This window comes from Theobroma umbraticum, unplaced genomic scaffold (genome assembly GCF_002168275.2).
Source record: "Theobroma umbraticum cultivar Fairchild unplaced genomic scaffold, ASM216827v3 scaffold_44.0, whole genome shotgun sequence".
NCBI lineage: Eukaryota > Viridiplantae > Streptophyta > Magnoliopsida > Malvales > Malvaceae > Theobroma > Theobroma umbraticum.
This window is the reverse complement of record NW_018397255.1, coordinates 4,384,518-4,397,615: the sequence shown is the minus strand read 5'-3', so window position 1 is coordinate 4,397,615 and position 13,098 is coordinate 4,384,518. Positions and strand designations below refer to the sequence as shown.

The 13,098-nt window shown below is 32.4% G+C and overlaps 2 protein-coding genes across 2 annotated transcripts; both read right to left on the bottom strand.

Moving 5' to 3' along the window:
- Positions 1–794: 794 nt before the first annotated feature.
- Positions 795–5,698, bottom strand: LOC110409277 (ATP synthase subunit B). The gene is made up of 14 exons (XM_021418569.2): positions 5,543–5,698; positions 5,401–5,466; positions 5,263–5,323; positions 5,045–5,181; positions 4,692–4,793; positions 4,218–4,292; positions 4,047–4,129; positions 3,863–3,944; positions 2,993–3,085; positions 2,399–2,463; positions 1,984–1,996; positions 1,809–1,889; positions 1,346–1,454; positions 795–1,259 (listed from the first exon to the last, which is right to left on the bottom strand). Exons 1-14 carry the CDS (start codon positions 5,663–5,665, stop codon positions 1,162–1,164), a joined length of 1,188 nt encoding a protein of 395 aa, XP_021274244.1. The 5' UTR covers positions 5,666–5,698; the 3' UTR covers positions 795–1,161.
- Positions 5,699–6,681: 983 nt separating this feature from the next.
- On the bottom strand, positions 6,682–9,988 carry LOC110409097 (uncharacterized). Its single transcript, XM_021418335.2, has 3 exons — positions 9,079–9,988; positions 7,796–7,906; positions 6,682–7,268 (listed from the first exon to the last, which is right to left on the bottom strand). Exons 1-3 carry the CDS (start codon positions 9,721–9,723, stop codon positions 7,074–7,076), a joined length of 951 nt encoding a protein of 316 aa, XP_021274010.1. The 5' UTR covers positions 9,724–9,988; the 3' UTR covers positions 6,682–7,073.
- Positions 9,989–13,098: the final 3,110 nt, after the last annotated feature.

The window sequence follows — 13,098 nt, the reverse complement described above, 5'->3', positions numbered from 1 at the left end:
TAGTAATTGATAGACATCTCATAACGTTTCCATGCTCTTGTACGGTCCCTACAAATAATTATAAAATTCGAAGTGGGATTGTAAAGATAGTCCAGATTGGTGTGTTTGGTGACTTCCATGCTATATCGAAGAAATTAATCAGATTGTGACAGAAAGCAGGATTTGCCTTTTTTATCTTTTGACTTGTGTTGATGCTTTAGGTTTCTTATCAACAAAGTATTTCTAAAGGTCAATTTTGAGGATTGGAAGAAAAGAGCCATGTTCTGTCGGTCGAGCTTTTCCTATGCTTCATCATGAAGCCATTTTGGAAATATACCAAGGAAAAGCAGTGTCCCCCGTGACTCATTACAATCCATCCTTTTATACGGGAATGGTTTATCGGAAAAATCCATCATTTTGAAGCATCTGATTCGCAAGGCTGCTTCATTTTTCAAACACCATGAACAAGCATCTGTCCATCTCAATCATCTGATTGATGATAGTGGAATTCAAGCCAAGCTTTTCACTAATGTATAAATCGATGGCTACACCAACTCAGCACATGTCAAACGTGGCCCCAGCGCAAACTATCTATATAAATCTTCTCTTTCTTTGAAAAATGTGATCCAGAGGGAAACCCAAAAATGAAATGCAAATTTCTAGTTATGGTAGGCGATTTAAGCTGCTGGATCGAGAGATCTCATCATTAGTACTGCTGGGTATAGCTCCATAATCCAGAACAAGGCTTAGAAATCTTGTCAAAAATTGTACAAGTCACGTGCAAGTTGAACTAAACCCATAAAAGAACGATCCAATTAAGTGAAAGAATCTTGGAACCAAGGGAGAATGAATCTTGGAATCCTATATAACGTATATTATAATTCAGTTAAGTACTGCTACCTATTATCATTGTAAGTGCAATAATAACCTTTTCTCTCAGAGTAATTTAATCAGGGATAACAAGGAGCGCGCACAAGTGAGTGCAAAGAGAAAACAGCGAAATTAAGTGACTCAATGTATCTCCAACAAGTGCTTAGTACAAATCCATGCTAGAGGCAGAGATTGAATAGGAAATATATATGCTCTTCTCCGAAACTAAAGGCTTCTAATGAACATCGGTGCAAATAAATTTGACAATTCAAACAGACAATGTCGACCTAGAAATGTCAAATTCTAATCTGTTCATTTAGTATTTAGACAGTTGGATCGATATAAGTCCTCGTTCACAATCAGAGGTGGAATGCTCCACGTTCCAAGAGGGTGTCCTGAAACCTTCCCACCTGAAAATCCCAGAAGTAATACATAAGTGCAACCTGGACAAAGATGGCCAACTTTCAAATTGAACATTTCCGTGTTGGCAAATTACCTTCTTTAGTGGCTTCTTCACATCTTCTCTTGTATTTCAAGGACAGCTGAGGATCCAAAGTTTTCAATAAATTGTCATACCCCTCTTCACAATCTGTTACGTATTTTGCCTGAAATAAAACATTTTTTTTGTCAACCGGAAAAAGAAAAAGAACAATTTGGTGTAAGAGTTCATATGTGAGCCTGGTCTTTTTGAACAGTGATGAAGTTAGAAGATAATTCAGTAATAGAATCAACACATTCAATTAATGAGGTGTGAGATTAAAAGTTGTTTTAAGAAATGCTTTTCAAAAAATATAAAAAGTTGTGTTAAGAATCAAGGAGAAAACAAAATTCTCTGATCAGTCCATGTGTTAACATCACACTAGACAAGTATTATTCCATGTGAAGAAAGCAGGAATTTCACCATGCAGTCAAATCTTTCAGCCTACTGAATTTCTTTCCAAGAGTGGTCTCATACTCACCAGCATAGCTGGGGCTGTAGAAGGTCCGTATACTTTGGCAAACATTCGCAAAATATTGAAATTATTTTCTAATACGTCATCCTAAAAGGAAGCCACAAAATTGTAAAAACCAAATGGATAAATTAAATGGAATCAAGTAGTCAGAACTACGAAAAAGTATCAAAAAACAAAGTACCTCATAGTCAAACCTGGAGCATCATTATATCATCTGGAGGTTGAGTAAAGTTCACACCATACTTGCAGCATATTATTTTGAAAATGAGTGATAACATCAGTTACCCCAACAACAATGAAAGAAAAAGAGACCAAAAGCAGTTGAGCATTGAGTGTCTTGGAGCACTTGTGCAGGCTCCATTGGAGTAAACATGCACACAAGGGGAGACTTGTACGCCTTTTATGCATTTACCAGCCCTCTTGAATAGCCAAAAGTATGCTGCTGCTAATGTACATTCCCAGTTTGGCCAAAGCTATACAGCTTTATACACATTTCTTTGACTAAAAATTACTAGATCCAAAATGGAATGTGTCTATACTGTTTAAAACCACTTAAATCTAGGTAAACTTAGAAAACAGAAAGGAAAAACACTTACAGATCATCTGATATTTCTACCAGGAATTCAGAGACTGATAGGAATTCCATGTGCAAGTCATTGACCTTAACAACTTCAAAGAAAATACAATTAGCCTCATGTAACGTAAGTTACCAAAAATGATTTATAGAATGCATGACATTAGATATATCATGTTAAAGACTTAAAAGTTATGGAGACATCTTGACATCATTTTGTAACATATGAATATAGACTGCAGATTTTTTAAACTCCTTCAGAAGTTCAGTTCCGCTCGTTGTTTAAAGATTGAAAATGAGAAGCCATTATCACAAAAATAACTGTAAGGCTGAAACTGTAATGCAAGAATTAATGTATGTGCCTTTGCAAAAGTTCATAAAAAGCAACATAGCAAATAATAACATCATGGAATTGTCACTTTATCAAATCTGAAAGAATAACATGGTGCTTTAGACATTTCCTTTTTCCATCCCCCTTTTACCCAACACTCTGGTAGAGCTTTCAACTTAGATCTTAGAAATAGGAATGCTAGAATGCAAGTATGGTGCAAAAAACCAAACAGTGGTATGTACTTGCAAAAGATGCAAAGGTATAAACATGGTAATAACAGATTACCTCTTCTCCTCTTAACTGATATAGGAGAAGATTCAGCACCCGATAGTCAAACGACTTTAGATGAATTGCCCTCATGACATCTTCGATGGAGATCTGGAAAAGCAAACAATTAATCCCTAAATATTTCTCCAGTGCATGATTTTCCTCCTCTCACTTTGTCTTCTACACCCTTTCCATTTGAAGGATAAAATTCTTTATCCATTAATTAATCAAGCACATAAGTCAGTGCTATTATTAAACAGTTACCTAGGTCTTCTTGTATTCCAGAATATTTGTAGAACCTCAAGCAGGGTTTGCATGCATTTACTGAAAACTAGTTGAACATTTACACAGAAAGGTTTTTCTCTCTTGACATCAATAAGTCAAAACAAACCAAAGTTCATAAGCATCAGGATACACTTTGCTCAACAAGCTATGAGAAAGCAATGTTAAAATCAAAGATCTATTGGTTCAATACGCTTTAAATGTCAAAAGTTGGAGATGCTACTGGTGCAGGGTCATGTGAATTATAACATTGAAAAACATGCTAGGTTAATGGTTATATCTTTTCTTTTTTGAGCATAGAAGATTTATCAGTATGAGTTTGATGTTTTGAAATTGAAAATTCTGCTGAAACACAATGCTGATGAACATCAAGAAGCCAAATGAATAAGAATAAATGGTACCAGGGAATTATTGTACCTTTCGTAGCATACGATGAAGTTATACTGTTATTTTCTGTTCTGTTTAGATGTAAAGGATAACAATTCCAAAATCAATACTAAAGGTAGACAAAACAATTATCATTTTTCTAATTTGGTTATACGTAATAATAAACTATGAACATAATTAACTTAAGTGAAACAATAAGGACAAAGGAGGTATATGTACCTCCATTTTGCACATTAGTGCAGAACATAGCTTTCTTTCCAGAGCCCAGTACTCTTCTCCGGACTTAAATTCTTCTCTGATCCTAAATCCATTGCACAAATACAAATCAATTACATAAGTCTTTCTACCCCCGGCCCCGTTTCCACAAAAGGAAATAAAATAGCAATACCATAAAAAAGGTTACCTCTCAGTAAGGAGTCCCCGGCATTTAAGTACATTTAAAAGTGGTCTGAATGGATCCTTTTCAAACACATTCATAGCCCAACCCTGGAATTTTACAAGTACCACTGAAAGAATTTAATTCGACAATGGAAGTTGATAACCTCTGAACTAGTTCTCCAGATCTCAGTATTACCTTCTCAAGTTCTTTTTCTGGAGTGGTAACTCCTTCCATTGGTATATACAGTATCTTCTCATTCAAACCATCTAACTGCACAAACAAAATTATGGGTGCTGAGAAAAGGAAGAAAAACAGTCATGGTATCAGATCATTCAAAATTGAGTGGTTGCAACCTTACATGTCATGTTTCCAACAGTTAAGAGATAAATCCTTACTTATAGAATGCCCTTTACAATGGACGTAGAACGAGTGGAAGGAATGGAAGCCAAGGCAAGGCTCATTCCTTCTTGGTGAGAACATTACTATGACCTAATGGAAGTATACAAGGGAAAGAAAATTCACCCAATTCCTACATCAACTTCCAAATGCCATTGCTTTGAAGGCCATACAACTAGCTCCAACAAATCAATAGAAAGTCATGCAATATTCTTACATTAATGTAAAGATTACTCTAAAAATGACACTATTTATTCAAATATTAACTGTTACCTGATAAATGAAGCTTTCAGTAAATGAAAGGACAGGGAAATATTTGAATATCACTTGCGGGCTGGTTATGTCGATTCCATGAAACATAAAATAAGATCTGCACTGCAAACACAATCATAATATCATTAATTGAGATCATGAAATAGAACAAGTTTGCCTGCAAGCATACTTAAAATTATCCCACCATGCTAAATAACATGCCTATTTGTTCATTCATTCCTTCACCCATTAAATTATATTAATGCATCCAATGAACATTAACACGTATAACACAATTGCAGATAGTGATATAAAGCTGTATAACTAACCACCACCAAATAATTTTTTTTTTTGTTTTAACTTTGAGTGCTTACGAAATCCTCAAGTGTAGAATTTGCCCGTTCCATTGCTTCAAGTCCCACCATTGCTACATCCTCATGGTTTATCTGCAATGAACGGCAATCCGTCTTATCGGGCGGATTATTAAGCTCAACATAATTCTCTTGAGAATCTGCAAAATAAAAAGTTTCAAAACATAAAGTCCAGCGCTTTATAAACCAATTAAAAATTTTTAAAAGAAATTAAAGTTGACCTCTTTCATCAGTTTCCAAAGCAACCCATTGTGATGCTTCTTCCAAAAAGGTGACTGAAATCTGCAATTTCGAAAACAATTAGCAAAAAGGGGGAAGTAAGGAAACTAATCATTAATGAGAAATGAGAACAAACTTACTTTTGGTATATATTCAGAAAGTAAATTGCACTTGTTGTCTAGATTCAGTTCACCGCATGGTTGTAACTACAAAAGGGTATCAATTAATCTTTCGAAATTCTAGTTAAAATGTGGTGAAAAGTAAGAGAGAGAGAGAGATTACTAAGAGAAGTATGAGATTGGCGAGAAACCGATTAGAGTCAATAGATGAAGAAGAAACAAAGCTACGCGATTGCAGGAATGTAAGAGTTCTTTGGAGTTGTTCTAGCTTCCTCAATTCTTCCATTCCTTCTTTGCCTGCTCTGCCTTTGGTCTTCTACAAATATTTAAAGTTCTTACAATGCAGCAACGACGGCGTTTTTGGGACCGGCCGCTTCAGATTAGATACCAACCCATCTGGCCTTTTTACTTTTTCATGCAGAATGAAAAATCCTATATTTTTGTCATTCATAAAAGTAAAACCTTTTACTATTACATATATATATATATTTCAGGTTTTGCTACTATTTTTATTTTCGAAATTAAATAAAAAACAAGTTTTTTTCAAATTATTAAGAATAGTATTAGGTTCAAGATAATCTTTAAATTATATGGTATAATAATTTAGTCTAATCATAATATTATATGACGTACTTTGTCAAATCCTAACATAATTGATATGAACTTCAGACAACCGTATTTCAAAATAAAGAAAAAAAATATTGTTCAACTATCTTTTATTAGTCAATTTTAATTTTTAATTAGACTTTAAATTTTACTACTTTAAACAAAATTTAAAAATCGTGACATGATTTTTAAATTGGAATCAAGAATCGATTATATAAATTTTAAAATTACAAGTCTCATTGTTACCTAAATGCTTAATTCGGAAATTTAGATACAAAATAAAGAAGAAATTAAAGTTTATATATACCTAATATATATGCATATATTATAAAAATATCTTTAAAATATCCTTTTAAGACCATATGATATATCAAATGACCAAAATACCTTTTGAGTTAAATAGCATATTAAATGATATTTGTAAATCTAAATGACATAACAAAATCATTCCTAAGACCATATGACAATAACATAATTATTTCTCAAATTAAATGACACAGCTAGACATTTCCTAAACTGCAGGGTATCGCATAGCAAAAACATTTAGCAAAGTAAGTAAACATGAAAATACACTTAACTTTCAAATTAAAGTATACTAAGAGTGCAATACCCAAAAGGAAAATAGGGCAAAGAGATTAAGAAAAGGGTAATTAGCTCGCAGGGCTGGTACGCATTAAAAAGGCTGCCAACAAGATGTACAAGAAAACTATTTTTGAATATTTTACTATAAATTAAAGAAAATAGAACCAAAACAAAAATGGTATGATTACCAGAATACCATGCAAAGAAGAATTACACATACAAGTTAAGCACATAAAAGCCACTTCTTTCGCCTTGGCATGTTTCTATGCTCAACGCAGAATTAGCATGTGTCCCAATTTATTTTATTGTTTTTATCCCTTTCTAGCTCTTCGTCCATGTTCAATTAGCAGGGCTGCAGGGGACAAGAAACAAGGAGATTCTCAGGAATGTTTATGCCCAAGCACGGCTCTGCTGGCATCTCTGGGAGTCCAAGTGCCTTAAAAACAGAAGGATCAGACAAACTGGTATCACGGCTGTTAATTACATACACCTGCTGCTTCAAAATCTTATGCTCTGTCATTGCCAGATCCCTTGCTTGTACCTAAAGGTTGAGTCTGATTGATTTCCATTTGATTCACCTCCTCAGTCAGATTACAAGCTTGAACTGTATTTTTCTCTTGACTAGGTTCCCGCTTGTCTTCAAACAACTTCCCTGACTTTCCAATTGCAAGGATTAACTCAAGTTGTTTTCCCTGTTGCTCCTACAGAGTACATTTAAATATTTGAAGTTAAATTACTTTCAAAAGACAGCAACAACTACACAACAAAAACCATATATTTAATTAACCATTAATTAAATGTTGATAAACCAAAAGCCACAAGCAAGTATTATTATTACCGAGTAATAATTCATCTGAATACTAGTGAAGACAACAACAAGGTTTCAATTGGTACAATGATTCTAAAACAACATGCATGCAATCCAGGTTTCTTGGCTTAGAATCACAGCTCATGAACTTTAAATTGGTTTTAGAGAGGCTTAAGGCCTCTAAATTGGAGAACACACTTTTTGAAACGTTCAAAAGTTAAAATCATCCTCAAAGACATAAAAATGCTTGACCAGTATATACTCGTTTAAACCCTTAAATCAATACACAGTACAAGAAGATTGTAGCTCTAGACGCCCTATTATGGAACTCCTAGTAAATCAACCTGAGCATCATATTCCTTACGACTTCAGAAAATTAAAAAAGTCCATTCATGTAATTAAACAATGCTAAAATGTTACCTGCATTGCGAGCAAAACTTTCTGAATTTCACCAAGCTCCTTTTCTAGGATGTCTTCTTGCACTGCTAATGCTCTAGTAGCCTCAGAATTCTTTTGAGCCAAAGCTGCAGTCTTCAGACACAGAAAATGGTTAGAAGTTATAAACATAAAAATCACAATAAATTAGTAAACACAATTTGTTATCAACAGTTTGTCTTCCCATTTACTCAGCAGAAAGTGCGCATAAGATCTTCAATATTATCACATTGGAGCTACGGCTAACATTGCTTTATGAATTTTGTCAAGTCAAACACCAGGTTACATAGACAAATGATGACACAATTAAATAGAATTGTGAGAACATTTGCCTTTGTAAAATGGATTGACACTGGGACTCAACAATACGAAAAGGCTTTTGAACACACACACACACCATTCTTCTTGAATAACAAACCTTCATCAAAGTTTCCAGTCTACCACTGTAACTCTATTGTGAATGTGAACTTATTTATAGAAGTGAGATTTGTGTTTTGCAAAATTACTTAGCTCCACATTAGCACTCTTAACGAATTGACCTGTTTTACTTCAAGTAGGTATTTCCTTTTATATCTTCAGCTGCCTTGAATATGCTCTTTTTATTCTAACATAGTCACCTTGACTTTGTTTAATTGCCAGCTTATATATCTGGAGCACTCTTCTTATATAAGTTGTTTTGTGATATGCCACATTTTATACAACTAGAGCACCCTAGGCATATTCTAACATTATGAAGTTGCTTCAGTGCCTGTTCTCATAGCTCTATCTTTCTTTCTTTCTTCTTCTTAATCTATATTTTAACAGTTTCCTACTTAAAATCTTTCACACTTCACAAAATTATACCTAAATTTAAGGGCTAGTAAGAAAGCCACTGAGAGTAAATAATAAATAGCAGCTTGATGAAATTAAAATGGTTTTTTTTTTTTTGTTGATAAGCCTAAATTAAAATGGTTATTAGCTTGGCATGTCACAGTTTTATTGAACATTCAATTTAACTTTTTGGATGAGTTGCCATTTCTCTATGACTGTCTCAAAGAAAATCCGAGATAGTAATGATTAGCGATTTCCAGTGTATAATTAAACAAGCTACTGAGAAGCATCCACACTTGACTATTCAGGACTTTCGTCAATATCCTTATAAACATTAAGCTAAATATAAAAAATTAGAAACCATTCTTTATTATTGTTCTCAATCTCTTCAAGTCCTTCAATTCTCTAACTAAAATCTTAATAGTATCAAACCAAAACAAATGCTTATATATTATTACCTCAGCAATAGGCTCTTTCAAAGCTTTCCTCGTAACGCGAAACCGAATCCCCAACTTCTCAAGTTGCCTAGACAAAGCTCTTATAATCGTAGTGGAACACCTCAAATCCTCCTCTAATTTCTCAATCCTCCCTACTAAATTCAAATTTTTTCCTCCTCCACCACCCTTCACCGTTTCCGCACAAATCCTCCGCCACTGCCGCCTCCTAATCCACGCCCCAATGGCAACCCCACTTACCAATCCAACAATTCCCCACACCATAACCTTCCTCCAAATTCCACCCAAGACGACACCTTTCCATCCCGAAACGGCACAAACAACCGAACCAACAGCTGAAGAAAGAATGCATAAAAATTCAGCGATTGAGAGAAAAGAATCTAAATTGAAATCATTAAAATTAGGGTTTTGTTCTTGTGAGGCGGCAATTGAAGAATCGGATTCGTAGGCTTTGAGAAGGGAATGGGAAGAAGGGTGGGGGGATTTGAAACTGAGAAAATTCCGGGTCCGGAAATGCAAAATTTGGGAATTGGAGAAGGTGAAGCTGAGATGGCTGAAGGTGATTGGAGGAAACGACTTAGGGTTTTGCAGATAAGGGTTTAAGCGAGGAGACGAAGGAGTGAAGAGGTTCTGAAACGCGATTGACATTGTCGTGTTCTGGAGTTAAAGGGTATCGTATTGGTTTCCGTTAGGGTTTGCGGTGGATTTGAATTGAAGGGGAAGACATTGCTAGGGTTTTTTGGCGAGAGAGAAGGTCGATGGCGATTGGTGGCGATGAATTCAATGGTTTTGGGCGCGGAGGTCTATCCGCTTACGTTAGCTTAGGTAAGTTGAAATGAGGTTAAAGTGCGCCAGGAAGGAATTTGTTGGGTGAACTTTGTGCAATCGCCATGGCTATAGGAGCCGTGTTTTTCGTTTCTTTTTCCCATTCCTATTGGATTTTTTTTGGGAGATAAACAACAGGGCTTGGGCATCAGGAAATAATACAAAAGCCCAAGGGAATTATTACAGCTTAACAAGCCCATGATAAAAAAAGGTGATGGGCTAAAATTTTGAATATTCAGACGCACTAACAATCCAACCCAAAAAATCAATAAAAATAAAGAAACAAAAAATCAAAAGTGAATTACTCTCATGAAATAAAATTGTTTTCGTTTTTGAATACTACTTTTATGTATTATAGATTTAAAATTAAATTTTTTTATTTTTTGAAATTTTAAAACATGAACATCAATATTATAAAAAAAATTAAAATTTTTTCTATTAAAATATATATGTATTTCTTAATTGATAGAAAAGTTACTACACTATTTACAAATATTCATATAAGTTTTATTCTTTTATTAGATTTATTCAAGTTTTTGTATTTTTATTTTGAAATAAATAAGATTTTATAATTAATTTTTATTAGTCAAAATACCATTTGTCATTCAATACCATGCAGAGTTGATATGACATATTGATATGTAATAGTAGATGATAACATGATACGTTGATATGACATAATGACAAGATTATGTAACATTTTTATTATTTACATCTACGTCATATGAGTAAAAAATAATATATGATATTTTGACTAATAATAATTAATTAATCATTAATCATAAGAGCTTATTTGATTTAAAATAAAAATATATAAACTTAATTAAACACGATAAAAAATATTTATTTAAAATTTTTAAATAATTTAATTTTTTTTTAAAAAAATTAGGTCTTAATTTATATAATTCAAACGAAAGCATTATCAAAAAAATCTACAACCTTATATAAAAGGAAGCCCTTATGGGGCTCCCAAATAGTGCCATGTAGACATATCAACAAAGAAGTGCAATAAGTCAAAAGATGTGGTTAAATTTTTTACGTGAAGCCATTAAAGGAAAGTTGTTATGGAGGTTTTATCTTGGATGGGTTGCATCACTAATGACCTGTATAGGTGATAAGTCGCAATTGATAAAACTTGTCAAGTCAAATTCTAGTAGATTTAATAAGTTGAAAAAGTATGAAGAAGATTGTCCAGCCTGTTAAGTTTTTCCTTATATCTTCCTTGATTATTCTAGATTTCCTAGTCAATTGCTTGTTAAGTTTTCCCACCTTAATTACTTGTAAGAAAACAACACCTTAACTAGCATTCCATTAGTCATCTATATACATTAAAATTTGTCTCCATATAAGCAAATTACTTGATATCTATATAGCTTAATTGTTTGACACATGATGGTTTGATTTGGATTGAATTGTCCATGGGACATGTGTGGTATTTTGTTATTTGTCGAAGGTGTTCGTTTTGATTTTTTTTTTAACTGATGAGATTTTGGGTATTTTAGAAGATGTTGAGGGTAATTTTGTCTATTTATATTTACTTCAATATATTGCTCAATAATATAAATTTTTAAATAATATATATATTTTCAAACTATGTATTAATTAAGAAAACATATTCTTCAACATATTGCTTAATAATATAGGTTTTATTTTTTAGGGTGTTTTTTTTTTTAGTTTTTCTTCAAGTCATGGAAACTGGTTGTTGGGTTTCCTTCTTTCATTTTTGTTTTTGGTTTATTTTTGTTTTTTTAATGTTTTTGGATTTAAGGATTTTAGGTTGCATGTAATTGACTTTTGCTTTTGTTCCTCATTGTGATTGTTTTATTTGTTTCTCATTGATCATTGTATTTTATTTGTTTTGTTTAATTTTCATTATTAATTTTGAAGGTATTTTATTTATGTTAATATTCAAGGCATCTTAAACGGGAGACTATGGGGGCCATGATTTGCTAGAAAGGAAAAAAAAAAAAAGGGAGAAGTTGAAACATAGTGGACAGGTATTTTTTTTTTATGAGTTTTGAGATTGAATTCTTTATTTAGTTTCTCTTTTTTTAATTTTTTGTTATTCTTTCGTAATGTTTTATTTATTTACTGATAATATTTATAATTTTGTCTTTTTTTTAGAAATATTTTCATATAGGTAAACATTAACTACCAATTGTTGTTATTTTTTTTTATGCATGAATTTTTTTGTTTTTTAAGTTAATCTGATTTTTGGATTAATTTATTGGAATGTGATTGATTAGTACTACTTTATTTTTAAGATAACTAATAATTACAATTGTTTCAAAGGTGTTTTCTATATTGTTCTTATTTTATTTCTTAATCTCATGATTTCTTTTTTTTTCAAGTTTTCATTATTTGGGTTTTTACTTATTTCTATTCTTATAATATTGTTGCCTCCATATAGAAATTAGAAGTCTTTCATATAAGTTTTTAAATTCTTTCTTTAGTTTTTATCTTATATGATTAGGTGTATGGTTATACTTTTCAATTGTAGATAATAATCTACTTGCACAGAAACTTAAAACATGTGAATAAATAATATAAAAAAATATAAGTATAAATAATAAAATAAATTTAAAAAAACAAAAAAATCTTTAAAATTGAGTAAGGCATATGAGATATTTTTTGTTATTTTTTATTTATATTAATTATTAAATAAAAAATTATTACAAGGACCATTAAGAGAATATATTAAAAATTTTATATAATGTAAATAAAATTTAAAAATCTTAGAGGGCCATCAGGCTTCATCCTGACACATTGGTTTACTATTCATTTTTAAACAATTTTTTTATTATTAATGTAAATTAATTTTATATTTTATTCACACACCAAATGATTATGTCCTAAAGGCATAACATGAGTTACAGTCGTATATTAAAATCCCGTTCCACCGACACTCTCCTTACATCTATCTTGTTCTGGGTTTTTCCAGCTATATAAACAACTCTTATCTCAAATTGAACAGCTCGAAGAAATGTATCAGCATTGGCAATCTTCACAAAAGTTGTCAGGAACGCTGACGTCGAGAGAGGAAAATCATTTCCAAATGAGTGCTTAAACCTTTTACCACCATTTCTCAAACAAGTGATGCAATAATGTTGGTGGTTAAGGATGAGGACGGAATCGTGGGGAATTTCAGCCGCAGAATTCGAGCTGGAATCCGTCCCCAGACTTGTTTTTATCTGCGTT